Source organism: Callospermophilus lateralis, chromosome 2, assembly GCF_048772815.1.
Source record: "Callospermophilus lateralis isolate mCalLat2 chromosome 2, mCalLat2.hap1, whole genome shotgun sequence".
Taxonomy (NCBI): Eukaryota; Metazoa; Chordata; class Mammalia; order Rodentia; family Sciuridae; genus Callospermophilus; species Callospermophilus lateralis.
Window position 1 is genome coordinate 36,970,476 of NC_135306.1, and position 13,154 is coordinate 36,983,629.

Sequence of the window (13,154 nt, forward strand, 5' to 3'; positions counted from 1 at the left end):
TGTCTGTGAGACCCAGCAGCCCAGGGCCACTGGTATAGAGGATGACTTGCCAGGAAAGTAAGAGTCCTTGTGTTTAACGTGCTTTAATCTTCTCAGTGAAAATTACCAAGTCTGGCAGCTTTGGATACAGTTCTTGGGTCCAGGAGTCATGTGTTTGCTTTCCTTTTTAAAAAATAAGACTGAATAATGGCCCCTCTGACTGATCAGTCCAGGGAATATGGCTGATGAGTATTTACAGGGCTGTGAGTTTCAAAATGTTCAGGGCCATATATATACATTATTCTCCTGTTCATTTCAGTCCTAAAGAATCCATCCCCAGCAGTTTTTCACCCTGCTTCTAGCTCAAGTCATTCCTACAGAAGGAAACTACACAGGGCTCTTACCAAACCCCTGGTGGCAGCTTCCTGCTTTCCTCTGAGTATCTCAACACCAAGTGGTATTCCTTCTTCTGTAAGCACCCAATTTAGTACAAGTGCCATGGAGCTTCTGCATGACTAAACTCAATTCCCTCTAGAATAACTCTTGGTAGTCAGATCTGGCTATATCTAAGTAATTCAGTTGGCAACAGAAATCTAGAACCTAGACTCCAGGCCAAGGCTGACCCACACCACACACTGACTTGAGAACTTGGGAAGAAGGGCTGAGGCTTGCAGGCCAAACTTGGTGCCCTTTTGGTAGGTTCTGCTTGTCTCTCAGAGTCCTCCCATGCCCAGGCCCCAGTATGGAGAGAATGACTGTAGAGAGCAGTGGGGAGAAGCAGCAACTGAAGCCACATCTCAGTGATGGGAAAAAGGAGAAACTTCTTCCTTCTGTGAAGTTCTACTGGGACGTTCTCTGCTTGAGAGAGCTGGGACGCAAATCTTCATAGGCCCTAGTTTTCCCCTAACCTCATTGTCAGGATGGCTGAAAGAAGACCCTGCTCAGGACTACTGTAGCATTGCTCTCTCTTCGGCTGGGAAAGAGGCTGGCTCTGTTCTTCACACAAAGGCACACTTTTCTAGGGCTATGGTTGAGCTGGAACAATGGAAAAGAATGAGCCTTCTCCTTTCCTCTTCCCTGCAGACCTTGTCTTCATTGGTCTCTGTGATAGCTGACTTGGGTGAGGCATTTAACACAGAGGGTTGTGATTCCTGCCAGCATATTTGTTCCATTCAGGTTCCTTGGGTTTTAGGCCATGTGCTAACAATCTGAAAAATGGGGGCCAGGAAGACTCACATTGGGTTTTTACCATTCTGATAAAGACTTTTTTGGATTTGGATGACCTGGCTGTGAGATTCCTAGAATTCTGGGTCTCCGGGAGAGGCTGTCTCCCTCTTTTACAGCCAGGATCTCACAAGCAGTTACCTTATCTGTCTCAAAGAATTAGAATCTAAATAAATAATGGGTTAAACTGAAGTGGTAGTTTTGAACCATTTTTTCCATCTTCACCATACTCAGGGACATAACAGATACCTACTAGTAACATCGGCTCACCACAGAAGGGGTTTTCAATGTGGGCAGAGAGGGCCTCTCAGTATCCTCAGGAGGTAAAGTGAATCTGATATGCTCCCTTGTTAATAATCACTTGGCCAGAGTTTTGCCTATTGAAAATCAGAACTGGACAATAGAAGAGATGAGTAGACACCTTTCATCCACACCAGGGGTTTCACAAAAGGAATCTGATCCTTTTTCAAATAAAAAGAACCAGCTTGACTGATATCCATGTGTGTGACTATATGTGCATGTGCACACTTGTATGCATATGGTGGCAAGTCCAGTCTATGATGTGAGGACAGGGGATGGTCCAGGAGTGGATGCTGCCACAATTCTCAAGGATTTTCCCTGTGGCAATGTACTAACTGCCTCTGTTGTGAGGGGAATGGTGATTTCAGTGCCATAAAGCTTAATATCAAATTAAGATGCTGGCAGTGCCCAATTCCCATGAGTCTCAGAGCCAGAATTTGGTGGAAGGAAGAGGAAAAGGGAAGAAGGGAGAAGATGCCAGTGCTCCTGAACCAAAACTTCTCTGTGCCATGCTATCCTGGGGGTTTCAGGTGGATGGCTGCACTATTAGGGCGAGCAGCCAAGATGTAGACAGCATTCTCTCGCAGGAAGGTGGGCCAGTCCACAGATCTGCAGTAGACATAAATAAAGAATAGGCTCATGAGGCTTGATGCAGAACCCAAAGGCTCACAAGACCTGATCCCAATGGGAGCATGGCTTAAGCTAGACAAAATTCAGGAAAGCCAAGTCTCATGCCTTTCATGTCTGACTGCGCTACCAAATCAGCAGATGGGCTGGCTGGGTCTAGAGAACTGGGGTCAAATGTGTACTTCTGGGGTCTGATGCCTGTGGAGGAGGCATTTGCTATTCTTCAGTAACTGTGGGTGATGCTCTCTCTTACTTATATATGTGTATTAAGGAGGGGAGGGTAGAGAAAGCTAGGTAAGGAGGTTCTACTCACCTGGACTCGTGCTCTGCAGGTAGTAGGGGCTTATCCTGACTTTTGCCACTGCTGCTGGCGGGGCTGCTGTCTGCTAGGGGACCCACGTGGCTGATACTGCTAGGCATAAGCACATGTGGTTAGGAGTAGAATAGTGAAAGGCCTGACTGCTCCCAAACTCTGGTGAACCCATGGCTCTGGATATGCCTCATCATGCTTTTCTGACATATGGCAACACAGTTCACCCTGTGAACTGGCCAACAGGAAAAACAATCCTCTGCCTAATGCATAGGAGGATCCTCTCCCGGCTTTTGGTAGGACTAGCAGGAAGGTACCTTTCACACCAAGGGCCACTGGTATGGGAAAAAAGAGAAGGAAGACTAAATGGGGGCAGAGACTGGAAAGCAGCAGACCTCACACCACAAGAAGGAGCCTCTATGAGGCGTTTGCAGAACCAAGAGTGCTGGGCCCAGCGGCACTCTGCCTCACTGATGGTGTTCCCGCTGCCCCGTGCCAGGAAGGTGGCTCGGGCTCGTTCCCGCTCCTTGACTGTCAGAAGCCTCAACAGTGAATTCTGGGGAAGAAGAGACACATTAAGATCTTGGAGATGAAAATATCTTATAAACTGTCAAGCCACAGAGAATCCTACTCCCATTACCTAACCTTTACAATCTCCCTTGGAAGTTTCTAGAGCCTTTCTGGTAGAACAAACATTTTTAAGGGAGCTCAGTGTAAACCAATCTTTCTGGGGCAGTTTCTCCAGTCTGGGCACTTATCATCTGTCACTAGATGGAACCTGAATACATTCCTGATATTGGTTCCTGCTCAGACAGTATCCAGTATTCCCCCAACCTGCCCAGAATGCTTTCCAGACCTCTGTCACCCAATATCCCATGGAAATTCATCCCAGCTGCCCCTCACCTGGGGACGCAATTGCTGCAGGAGTAGTAGGGATTCATGGGACAAGAAGTCAGGCCACTCTATGTGGCCTCGATGTTCAGGGTCCATGGCTGCAAACTGGCGGGCTGCCTGCTCCTCTTGCTCGTCACTCAGTGCCCTGTCACTGTCCCCCCGCTTCGCTGCTTGGTGGCGGTAGCGAAGAAAGTCCTCCAGCGTCAGGGAGCAATCTGTGGGAGGCAGCTCTTTTTTTTTTTTTTTTTTTCTGTATTTGGGATTGAATCCAGGGCCTCACACATACTAGGGAAATGCTCTACCACTGAGCCACATCCTCAGCTTTTTAAAAATTTTGAGACAGGGTCTCACTAAGTTGTTCTGGCTGGCCTCAAACCTGCAATACTTTCTTCAGCTTCCTGAAGAGCTGGGATTATAGGTATGTATCACCATGCCTGGCCATAGGAGGCACCTCTTGCTAGTCATACCCACCCTTACTCAGCCTTGGGCATCTCCACTTATTTCTAGGATGTCCTTAGTGCCCCCCAGCCACAGGTCTTGTTAAGTCTTTGCTTCTCATAGCCAGGTTAGTTCAGGTTATGCTGGGGTGGGTGCCTCTGCTGGCCAACAACTCAGGAACAAGAACCCATTTACCTCCTATCTCCTGAATCCCAGAACACTCTATTCATGCATGGCTCATCCTAGAAAGGATGAAGAAGAAATTTGGCCCTTATTCCTCCTGGTAGCACTGGCCAGCCTTACCAGGGATGACTTTACACTGCTGAAAGGTCTCTGTTAGGCTGTACATTTCTTCCTCAGTAAGCAGCAAGTTGAGATTGTCCTGAAAAAAAGAAAAGCTGAGTCAGTGGCCATATAGGCCAGTAAGAAAGAAATACTAAGGATCAAGAGGAACAGAAATAGTATTTCAACTGGAAGGCAATCCAAGATTACCTAATTCCTGCTTCCCATTATAAATCAAAGAGATTGAGGTCCCAGGAAGGGGAAAGAACTTTCTCAGAGTTGGCTAACTCTGGGGCAGAATTTTCTTCAGAATCCAGATGTCCTGACTTTTACTGAGTCCCCTTTACTAAAATATTAGCTTTCAAATTATTTACTGAGCTAACCTCAGGGTTTCTTGAAAGTACCTTAGAAAGGTGCTGCAGGGGATAAAGAGGCTAATGAGAGAGCACAGTTATAAATCCCTGTGCTCCTCAAAGAGAGCAGCTCCAACTTTATACATTTTATTTATCTAACTTCTGTGTTAGGTTGTGCCCAAATAATATTTTAGCAAAAAAATTAATTCTAGCTCTGATCCTAGTGGATTATATTGCTTTAAATGAATCTGGAATGGTTTTAAAAGAGATGCCATTATGACAAAAGATTCCTAAAACTAAATGAATTTTTTTGTGGTGACACATAAGTTTTAATTCCAAACAAGCATTGATATTTTGTTTGTTATTATTATTATTTGGTACCAGGGATTAAACTCAGGGGTACTCAACCACTGAACCACATCCTCAGCTCTTTTTGTATTTTATGCAGAGACAGGGTCTCACTGAGTTGCTTAGTGCCTTGCTTTTGCTGAGGCTGGCTTTGAACTCATCATCTTCCTGCCTCTACCTCCTGAGCCGCTGGGATTACAGGTGTGCACCACTGTACCTGACTTTTTTTCTTTCTTTCTTTTTTCTTTTTTTTGGACGGGGGATACCGGGGATTGAACTCAGGGGCATTCAACTACTGAGCCATATCCCCAGCCCTATTTTGTATTTTATTTAGAGACAGGGTCTCACTGGGTTGCTTAGCACTTCGCTTTTGCTAAGGCTGGCTCTGAACTCACGATCCTCCTGACTCAGCCTCTCTAGCCACTGGAATTACAGGCATGTGCCACTGTGCCCAGCTCTTGTTTGTTATTATAACTATCAAGTCCTTAAAATTATCTAAGATTTTAACAGAAGATCAATTCCCCCCTAAAATGCCAGCAAAGAACAGAAGCAGTTATTTCATTAATATTCATTTGTGGATTTCATAAAGAAACCAGTTTTTCAATAAACACTTATTGAGCATCTCATATATGCTAGGCACCACCACAGTATGTATGCAACACTGTGAGATAGTCAGAGAGTATATGTGTGAGGGGGTGGGGTGCAAGGAAAAGAGGTAGTTTGACTATAAAGCATCTGAAACTCCCTTGATTGAGCCTCTCAAGCCTCTCAAAGGTCTTTGTTCTAAAAGGAAAAGGAAAGAGGGGAGGCACCAAAGGAAAGTGCCATGTTCAAATCTTTGATTGCTGTGGGAAAATGAATTAGATGGGCAAAGTCTGGAGGCATGCAAAGCAGTTAGGTGGCTATTGCAATAATACAGGTAAGAAATGATTGAGTGGTTAAACTCATACATAAGAAAAGAGAAGGGGGAGGCGTGTGAGAGATATTAGAGGTAGAGTCAACAGAGCTTGGTGACTTACTAGATATGAACTATGATGGAAAAAATGAGCGAGGACTAAATTGGGGGATGAGATAAGGAATGGAGGAAGGGCAGGTTTGGGTAGAAAGATGAGTTCATTTGAGGGCATGTTGAGCATGAAGTACTTGTGAGACATCAAGATGGATAAGTTCAAGCAACAGGAAATTTAAGTCTGGACACACAGATATGGGAGTTGTTAGTGTTTCAATAGGATGAAGTCACCCAAAGAGAAAGAAAGAGTACAGTGAGAAAAGGAGAGTGTTAGCAATAGGACTGTGAGACACACTAGCATTTAAGACTGAGACAAAAACTAAAGATATTGAGAAAGAATTGTCTGAGAAAAAGGCTGCAGGAGAATCAGTAGAGAAGATGGTACTGGAAACTAGGCAAAGAGAGCCATACAATGTAGGAGGTCATCTTAACAATGGTAATACAATTGTGGGGAGATTTTATTGAGTTTCTATCTTTTCTAGTTTCCATAGCTAATAATAATTCCCACAAACCATACTCAAACCCTAAGAAAGTGAGGGAAATAAGCACTAAATACTTCAAAAAGATCAAATAAGATGCCTGAGAAAAGGTTATGAGACTTGACAATGAAGAGATCACTGGTAATCTTAGGAAGAGCCAATTCAGCAGGATGATAGATGAAGAAGTCAAGATTGAGGGTGACTCAGGAACCACAAGGAGATGATGAAGTTCTTTTAAGAAGCTTGGCTGAGAGATAAGCAAAGAAGGGATAAACTTGGAAGAGGCCTTTGTAGAAAGCCTGGTGGAGAGTGGTGATAATGTTGGTAGGACTGTGACAGAAAATTAGGAAGGGAGCAGGGCATTCCTGGTAGTAGGCTGGAGACACCTTCAACTCAGTCCCATGCCAGCAGCACACTGCAAAGCAGAGTTTCTGGGCAAAAAGAATGGAATCTCAAGGGGTGGAAAATGGTACTAGGGAAGGTTATTCGTAAAGCTGGGTCTGCTGTGGCATACTCTAGTGGGGAAGGTGTTTAAGTAGCTGGACATAACTGTTCTATAATCCATTTTATAGACAAGCCATAGAGAAAGAGAAAGTGGCAGATCTCTGTTTTCTTCTAGGCAGCAGGAAGAGGGTAATCATCCAATGCTTCTTACTCTGAAATAAGAGAATAATGAAGATATATGCAGCGCAATGTATAAGAGTTGAACTCCATTCAGGTGTGGTGAGAAATGGACGTGAATATGGCTTTTAATGGAAACCTCAGATTCTGTCCATTGAAAGTTGGAAGACATTTGTTATAATTTGCAAAGTTCTGAATCAATAGAGCTTTGTTATTTAATTCACATAACCACCACTTCAGAGATGAAGAACAAATGCTTCTAAGAGCCAGGTAGTTGGTCAAGTAAGGATCATAGGACTAAGGAGTTTTACTGTAATGGAATCTATTCCTTTTGGAAGCAAGTTGCTTAGGATCTCAGGTTGATGTTCAGGTGAGTACAATAAATGACAACTACAAACTATTAGAGGAAGCATTGCTTTAGGCAATATTACTTTTGAGTAATTAGTCTCGTTCTATCAGTCCACCCCCAGCTCCATGGTTCTCAAAAAGGGGTGATTTTGCTTCCTCCAGGACACATTTTTGGTTGTCACAATGAGGGGCATGTGCTACTGGCATCTAGTGAAATAGAAGCCAGAGATGCTGTTAAACATACTATAGTGCATCTAGCTCCCACAACAAAGAACACCCTAACCCCAAATGTTGAAAATCCTGAAAACCCATCCTAGCTCTAGGACTCTTGCTTGTATGTACTATTAGAAAACCCTTCAGGTCACTGCCTAGAAACATGCATTATAAGATTGGGTTTTCAAAGAAAGTGCCAAGTCCTCTTCTATACAACAGCTCACTGTCCTTGCAGTTCAGGCTCACACAGTAGTGGCAGCTCCAGCCTGTTTCTGTGTGGGCCATCTCAGTCACTTCTGCTGCACTGTCTCCTTGGATGTAGCCCATACGGCGCAGGCAGCCATCATGGAAAACCCTGGTGCAGACCCGGCACGGGAAGAGGCTCTCAGCTGTCCAGACCTCACAGATATCACACATCTCATCGTTGACAATCTGGGAAAAGATGGCAGGAATGAATAGGGATGTGAAAGTTCAGGCAGCAAGATCCTATGGCCATTAAGCACAGAGCTACCTGCATGGGGGCTGAGTCTCTGAAGCAGCCTAGAGGATCAATTCCAACTGAAGCCCCTGTAAGGTGACAGAGCTGTCTTCCTGATAGACAAGAACCAGGAGTCTCTTCTAGATGCTCAGACCTTTGTGACTATGTTTTTGAACAGGAATGCTATTAGCCTCTTTGGAGAGAACAATCCATTATGAGTGATTGTCCAAGGCACTGCAGGACATTTAGTATCCTGATTTTGGCACCAAACACCAGTAGGAACTCCCAGTCATTGTGATATACCCTAACTCCCTCCTCCCAAATTTCTAAATGCTTCCTATAGGGATTAGTACTAAACTAATAATTTTATTCTTATGGAAAAAAATTAAAAAGATTGTTCTGAACTCAGCTCCATCCTTCTGTTTTTGAGTCTTATCTCAACCACATTCATAACTCATATCTCTTTGTTCTGCTCCTTGGTCATCAGAAAGAGTAAGACTGAATAACCCTGCTCTAACTAAACACTCACAGGCTCTCTGGGCTCCAAGCAGATATCTGGAGGCTTGTCATCATCCAGCTTCCGAGTGGGGCGGATGAAGGCAGGGGGTGTGAATCGATTGGTCCTGTCAAACTCCTCAGGCTCCACTCCACGTCCGTCTCGTAGCCGTTCCCAGGCTGCACGGTTGACACTGCTCTCTTCCTGGACCACTGGGGTGCCTGCCTCTGCTTCTTTATCTTCCAGCACCTCCTGTACAGAGCCCTCTACAGTGCCACGACGAGACCCTGGTAGCTCACCCGTGCGTCGGAGGGAAGGCCTGTCCCGCAGCCCATCCTTGAAGGCAGACACAGCCAGGCTCACTTTCTGTACCTGTTCTACTGTCTGTCGCTTGGACATCAACACCCCCATGGTTCTGTGGACAAAAAGCAGAGGGAACAGACTCAGTCAATGGCTGAACATGTTAGGCCAATCTCTTTCAACTATTATTGAAGCACTGACTGTTATTAAATGGTGTTCCCCTCTTATAGACTCAGCAGCATTGAAGAATGGAGAGAGTATGTGTTAAGGAGTCAGAGGAGCCAGGTGTGGTGGCACATGCCTGGAATCTCAGCCACTCAGGAGGTTTAGACAGGAGGATTGAAAGTTTGAGGCTAGCCTCAGAAAATTAGGAAGGCCCTAAACAACTTAGAGATCCTGTCTCAAATAAAATATAAAAAGGGCTGGGGGCTGGAGTTGTAGCTCAGTGGTAGAGTGCTTGCCTAGCACGTATGAGACACTGGGTTCAATTCTGGGCACCACATATAAATAAGTTAATAAAATAAAGTCTATCAACAATTAAACAACATTTTTTAAAAAAGGGCTGGGTATGTGACTCAGTGACTGAATACCCCTGGGGTCAATCCCTGGTACCAAGAAAAAAAAGGATTAAAAAAAAGGGAGTCAGAGGATGTTTTACTTCTTACTGGCCCTTTTTCGTGGCTGTCATAAGGATAATGTAATAAAATAGGTTAACAGTGCTTAGTAAAGTGGAAAGTACTCTAATATATGAAATAATATCTCCATCTTCCTTCATATGCTAAAGCAAATTTGTCCAGGAGTCCCAGTCCTCTATACTTTGAGATGATTGGAGACTTCAGAACTCAGGTTTCTCCCCTATTCCACAAGAAGACTCAAGGCTCAAAGCATACTTGTATAACATATTCAGACTGAAGAAAACTGCCTCCAATAAGTGTGGTACACAATCCATCCAGGGATAGTCCTCATGAAATGCCCACTATGTATTAACCAGTGAATGAACTCCTATTGTTAGAAGACTCCTGAATCAGGTAATCAGGAAACTCTGCCATCCCTATGCATGTGGTAAAGATCAAAAATGCTCCTCTGCCCTTCTAATTTGTAGCTGTCTTTTTGTGGATCTCTTTGTTTATCTCATAATTTGGTCTATTATAGGCTCTACAATATTTTCCACTCTTCTAAGACTTCATTAATGTCATTCCCACATTTTCAGCTTTTTTTCTGAACTGTTTTTTTTTTCTCTCCGTACCAGGAATTGAACCCAGGGGTGCTTAACCCCTGAGCCACATCCCTAGACCTTTTAATTTTTTATTTAGTGACAGTCTCACTAAGTTGCTTAGGACCTCGATAAATTGTTGAGCTGGCTTTGAACTTGCAAACCTCCTGCCTCAGCTTCTTGAGTTGCTGGGATTACAGGTGTGCACCACTGGGCCCAGCTTTTTTCTGAACTGTGCAAGAAAGGTCCAAATCCTTTAAAAAAGAAATGTTATTTCTGACCTTCTCTGCCGGACGGTGTATAGCACTGGAAAGTAAGGACATGATATGGCACATTGCAAAGCTGGTCTGCCACCTCCTAGTCTAAGGAACCTTAGTGGAATTCAGCTGGAGAATACTTGTTCTAAGTGGAGCAGAGTCCATTTTAGATTTGCCCTCAATCCATTATAATGGAGGCTTATTAAGTAGTATTAGGACAAGGCATGAACTGCTCATCATAGGAAACAGTAAAAGGAGAACAGCATTTTACCACTTGATCTATTTAATACCAAAATTCAAAGAAGTCAAATAAAACACTGGGAATATCTAAAAGAGGGTAAGCTCATAGTACTAGGGGTCACAGTGGACCTTAAGGGATGAGTAAGAAGTTCACTTGCTTGTTTGGGGAAAAAGATAACAATAGGTAGGAGAGGAGGAAGCAATTAGAAGGCTATTGTCCAGACAAGAGGTAGAGGGCTTAAACTGAAATTATGACAGTAGGATACCAAGTGTATTTATTACCATGGAAACAGAATTAAGGAAAGTTAGGGATAAATCACTGATTAGATAACTGATTAGATGAAGGATAAAGGAAGAGAATGTAGCTTAAATTGAGTAGTGAGAAGAGTGGTAGTATCAGTTACAGAAAGCAGAAAATAGTAAGTTGGATTCTGTGCAGGTTGAAATAAAGCTATCCCTAGGACATACAGGTGCCATCTTATTCCTGATTAAATTTTTTCAATGGCTTTCTATAGCTTTTAGGAAAGGTCCCCTAAATCTACCCCTTTACCATGGCCCGTGAGGCTCTGTACAGTTTGAGCTCTCTTCTTTTTGTAATTTATTTTTATTTATTTTTTAGCTGTAGATGGACACAATGCCTTTATTTTATTTATTTATTTTTATGAGATGCTGAGGATAAAATCTAGTACCTCACATATGCTAGGTAAGCTCTCTACCACTGAGTCACAACCCCAGCCCCTCCCTTCTTTTTTCCTCTATGTTCCAATCATACTACCCTTTATTTGCCATGCTCCCTCTGTTTTGGGGAACCTTTGAATACCCTGTCCCATTAGTGCCTATTTATCTGTCCAGCTCAGCTCAAGTATAACTTCCCTGGGAAAGTCACTGCTGACTCCAGTCCAGCAGTGCTCACAGTGCCATACTCTTTGGCTGTAGGGCACTTCATCATTACATATTTAACAGGATGATTATCTGATCAATGTCAGCTTCCTCTATTATACTGCATTATCTTGCAGAGTATCTAGCTCTACTGCCTAGCAAGGTGTCTGAACAGAATAGATGCTTGATAAAATAGTTCCCAATTAATTAATTCATTGTGGAGAAGTCTTGATTTTAAAAATAAAACCTGAATATATATTATATCTGATGACAGCCACATATTTTTCCCCGAAACACTGTTTATATGCATCACAGTGATGCAGATTTCTATCCTGCCATCTATTGTTACCAAGGAAACCCATGAATTTATAAACTGACTGATAAAAAAGGAAAGACCTATCTCCCCCATTTGTAAATGTATAAAATTGAAAAATATAACTGAAGAATATTTACTTTGAATAAGAAATTCTCTTACAGAGTAGTCAGAGTAGTGGTAAAGATTTATTGAGCAAATTTAGGAAATCATGCTTCAGTGGACAATTAATAAATTGTGATTAAGATATCCTTTTTTTCGGGGCTGGGACTGTAGCTCAGTGGTAGAGCTCTTGCCTAGCATGTGTGAGGTACTGGTTTGATCCTTAGCATCCACATAAAGAAACTAAACAAATAAAGGCATGCTGTACATCTACAACTATAAAAAAATAATAAAAGAAAAATCCTTTTTCTTTCAATTGAAAACAACATTGGACATTACAGAAATGGTTAATTTATGGTACAAGGGAAGTCTTAAACAACATGACAAACAGAGGTAGAAGTATAATTATTGATGTGGAAAGATTTTCAAGATATGTATTCGTAATGAATAAAGCAAGTTATAAAAATGCTATGATCTATCTATCTTTTTTTTTTGATACTGAGGATTGAACCCAGGGTGCTTAACCACGGAGCCACATCCCCAGCTCTTTTTATATTTTGTTTAGAGACGGAGTCTTGCTAAGTTGCTGAGGCTGGCTTTGAACTCAAGATCCTCCTGCCTCAGCCTCCTGAGCCACTGGGATTACAGGCATGCGTCGCCACACCCAGCTTATGGTTTTTAAAGACTCCATGTACATTTTTAATCTTTTTGTTAATCTGTATTTTCTAATTTTCCTACATTGCAAATTAGTCATATATACATACACACATATATGTGTATACACACATACACACACATATATATACACACATACATACACGTGTGTGTGTATGTGTGTGTGTGTGTGTGTGTGTGTGTGTGTATAAAATACTAGGATTGACATAAATCTTATAATTGTTTGGATATGCTGTAATGTGACCCAGAACATGCTGCTTTATTGCTTAGGGGTTTGGGTCTCTGCCTGATAAAGAAAGTGTTTGAAGCATATATTCTTAAGCATTTAGAATGCTCATGTTTTTTCCATATTTCCAAGGCCAACTGACCTAATGAGGGTATACAGCCAGGTGGGGGTGGGAGTGGAAAGGAGAGTATATATTAAGGTTTTTGCTGAGGCTTTGAACTGGGGGTTCTTGAAGAGGCTATGCCTACAGTCCTCAGACACTGCCCACTTGCCTCATGGGCAATGGCTGTGCTCTATGGCTAGGCAGGAAGGCAAGTCCCAACTTGCAGTGAAGGCATCTGAAGGGGAGAATGCAAAACTGATACTCAACCTTTCATTTCATATTTTCATTATGAGCAATATGAAATGGTTTCCAGAACCACTAGGTTTTCTTCAGAAACCTTAAGTGGTATGTTTTTCAAATCTCTGACCATGACTCAGAGAAAGAAATATATTTTATGTGGTGATCTATATATGCACATGTTTATAGAACTAAAACTGAACCCAAAGT

General features: G+C 42.7%; 1 protein-coding gene across 4 annotated transcripts; it reads right to left on the reverse strand.

Annotated features, from left to right (window-relative positions):
* Positions 1–2,015: 2,015 nt before the first annotated feature.
* On the reverse strand, positions 2,016–8,810 carry Phf24 (PHD finger protein 24). Of its 4 annotated transcripts, XM_077108646.1 has the most exons (8): positions 8,763–8,810; positions 8,433–8,651; positions 7,672–7,857; positions 4,076–4,154; positions 3,344–3,549; positions 2,836–2,996; positions 2,444–2,539; positions 2,016–2,112 (listed from the first exon to the last, which is right to left on the reverse strand). In XM_077108646.1, the coding sequence occupies exons 1-8, from the start codon at positions 8,808–8,810 to the stop codon at positions 2,016–2,018; spliced, it is 1,092 nt and encodes a 363-aa protein (XP_076964761.1). The 4 variants fall into 4 exon arrangements, with proteins under 4 accessions (XP_076964761.1, XP_076964760.1, XP_076964759.1 ...); XM_077108645.1 differs by having other exon boundaries at positions 8,433–8,810; XM_077108644.1 differs by having other exon boundaries at positions 2,444–2,542; positions 8,433–8,810.
* Positions 8,811–13,154: the final 4,344 nt, after the last annotated feature.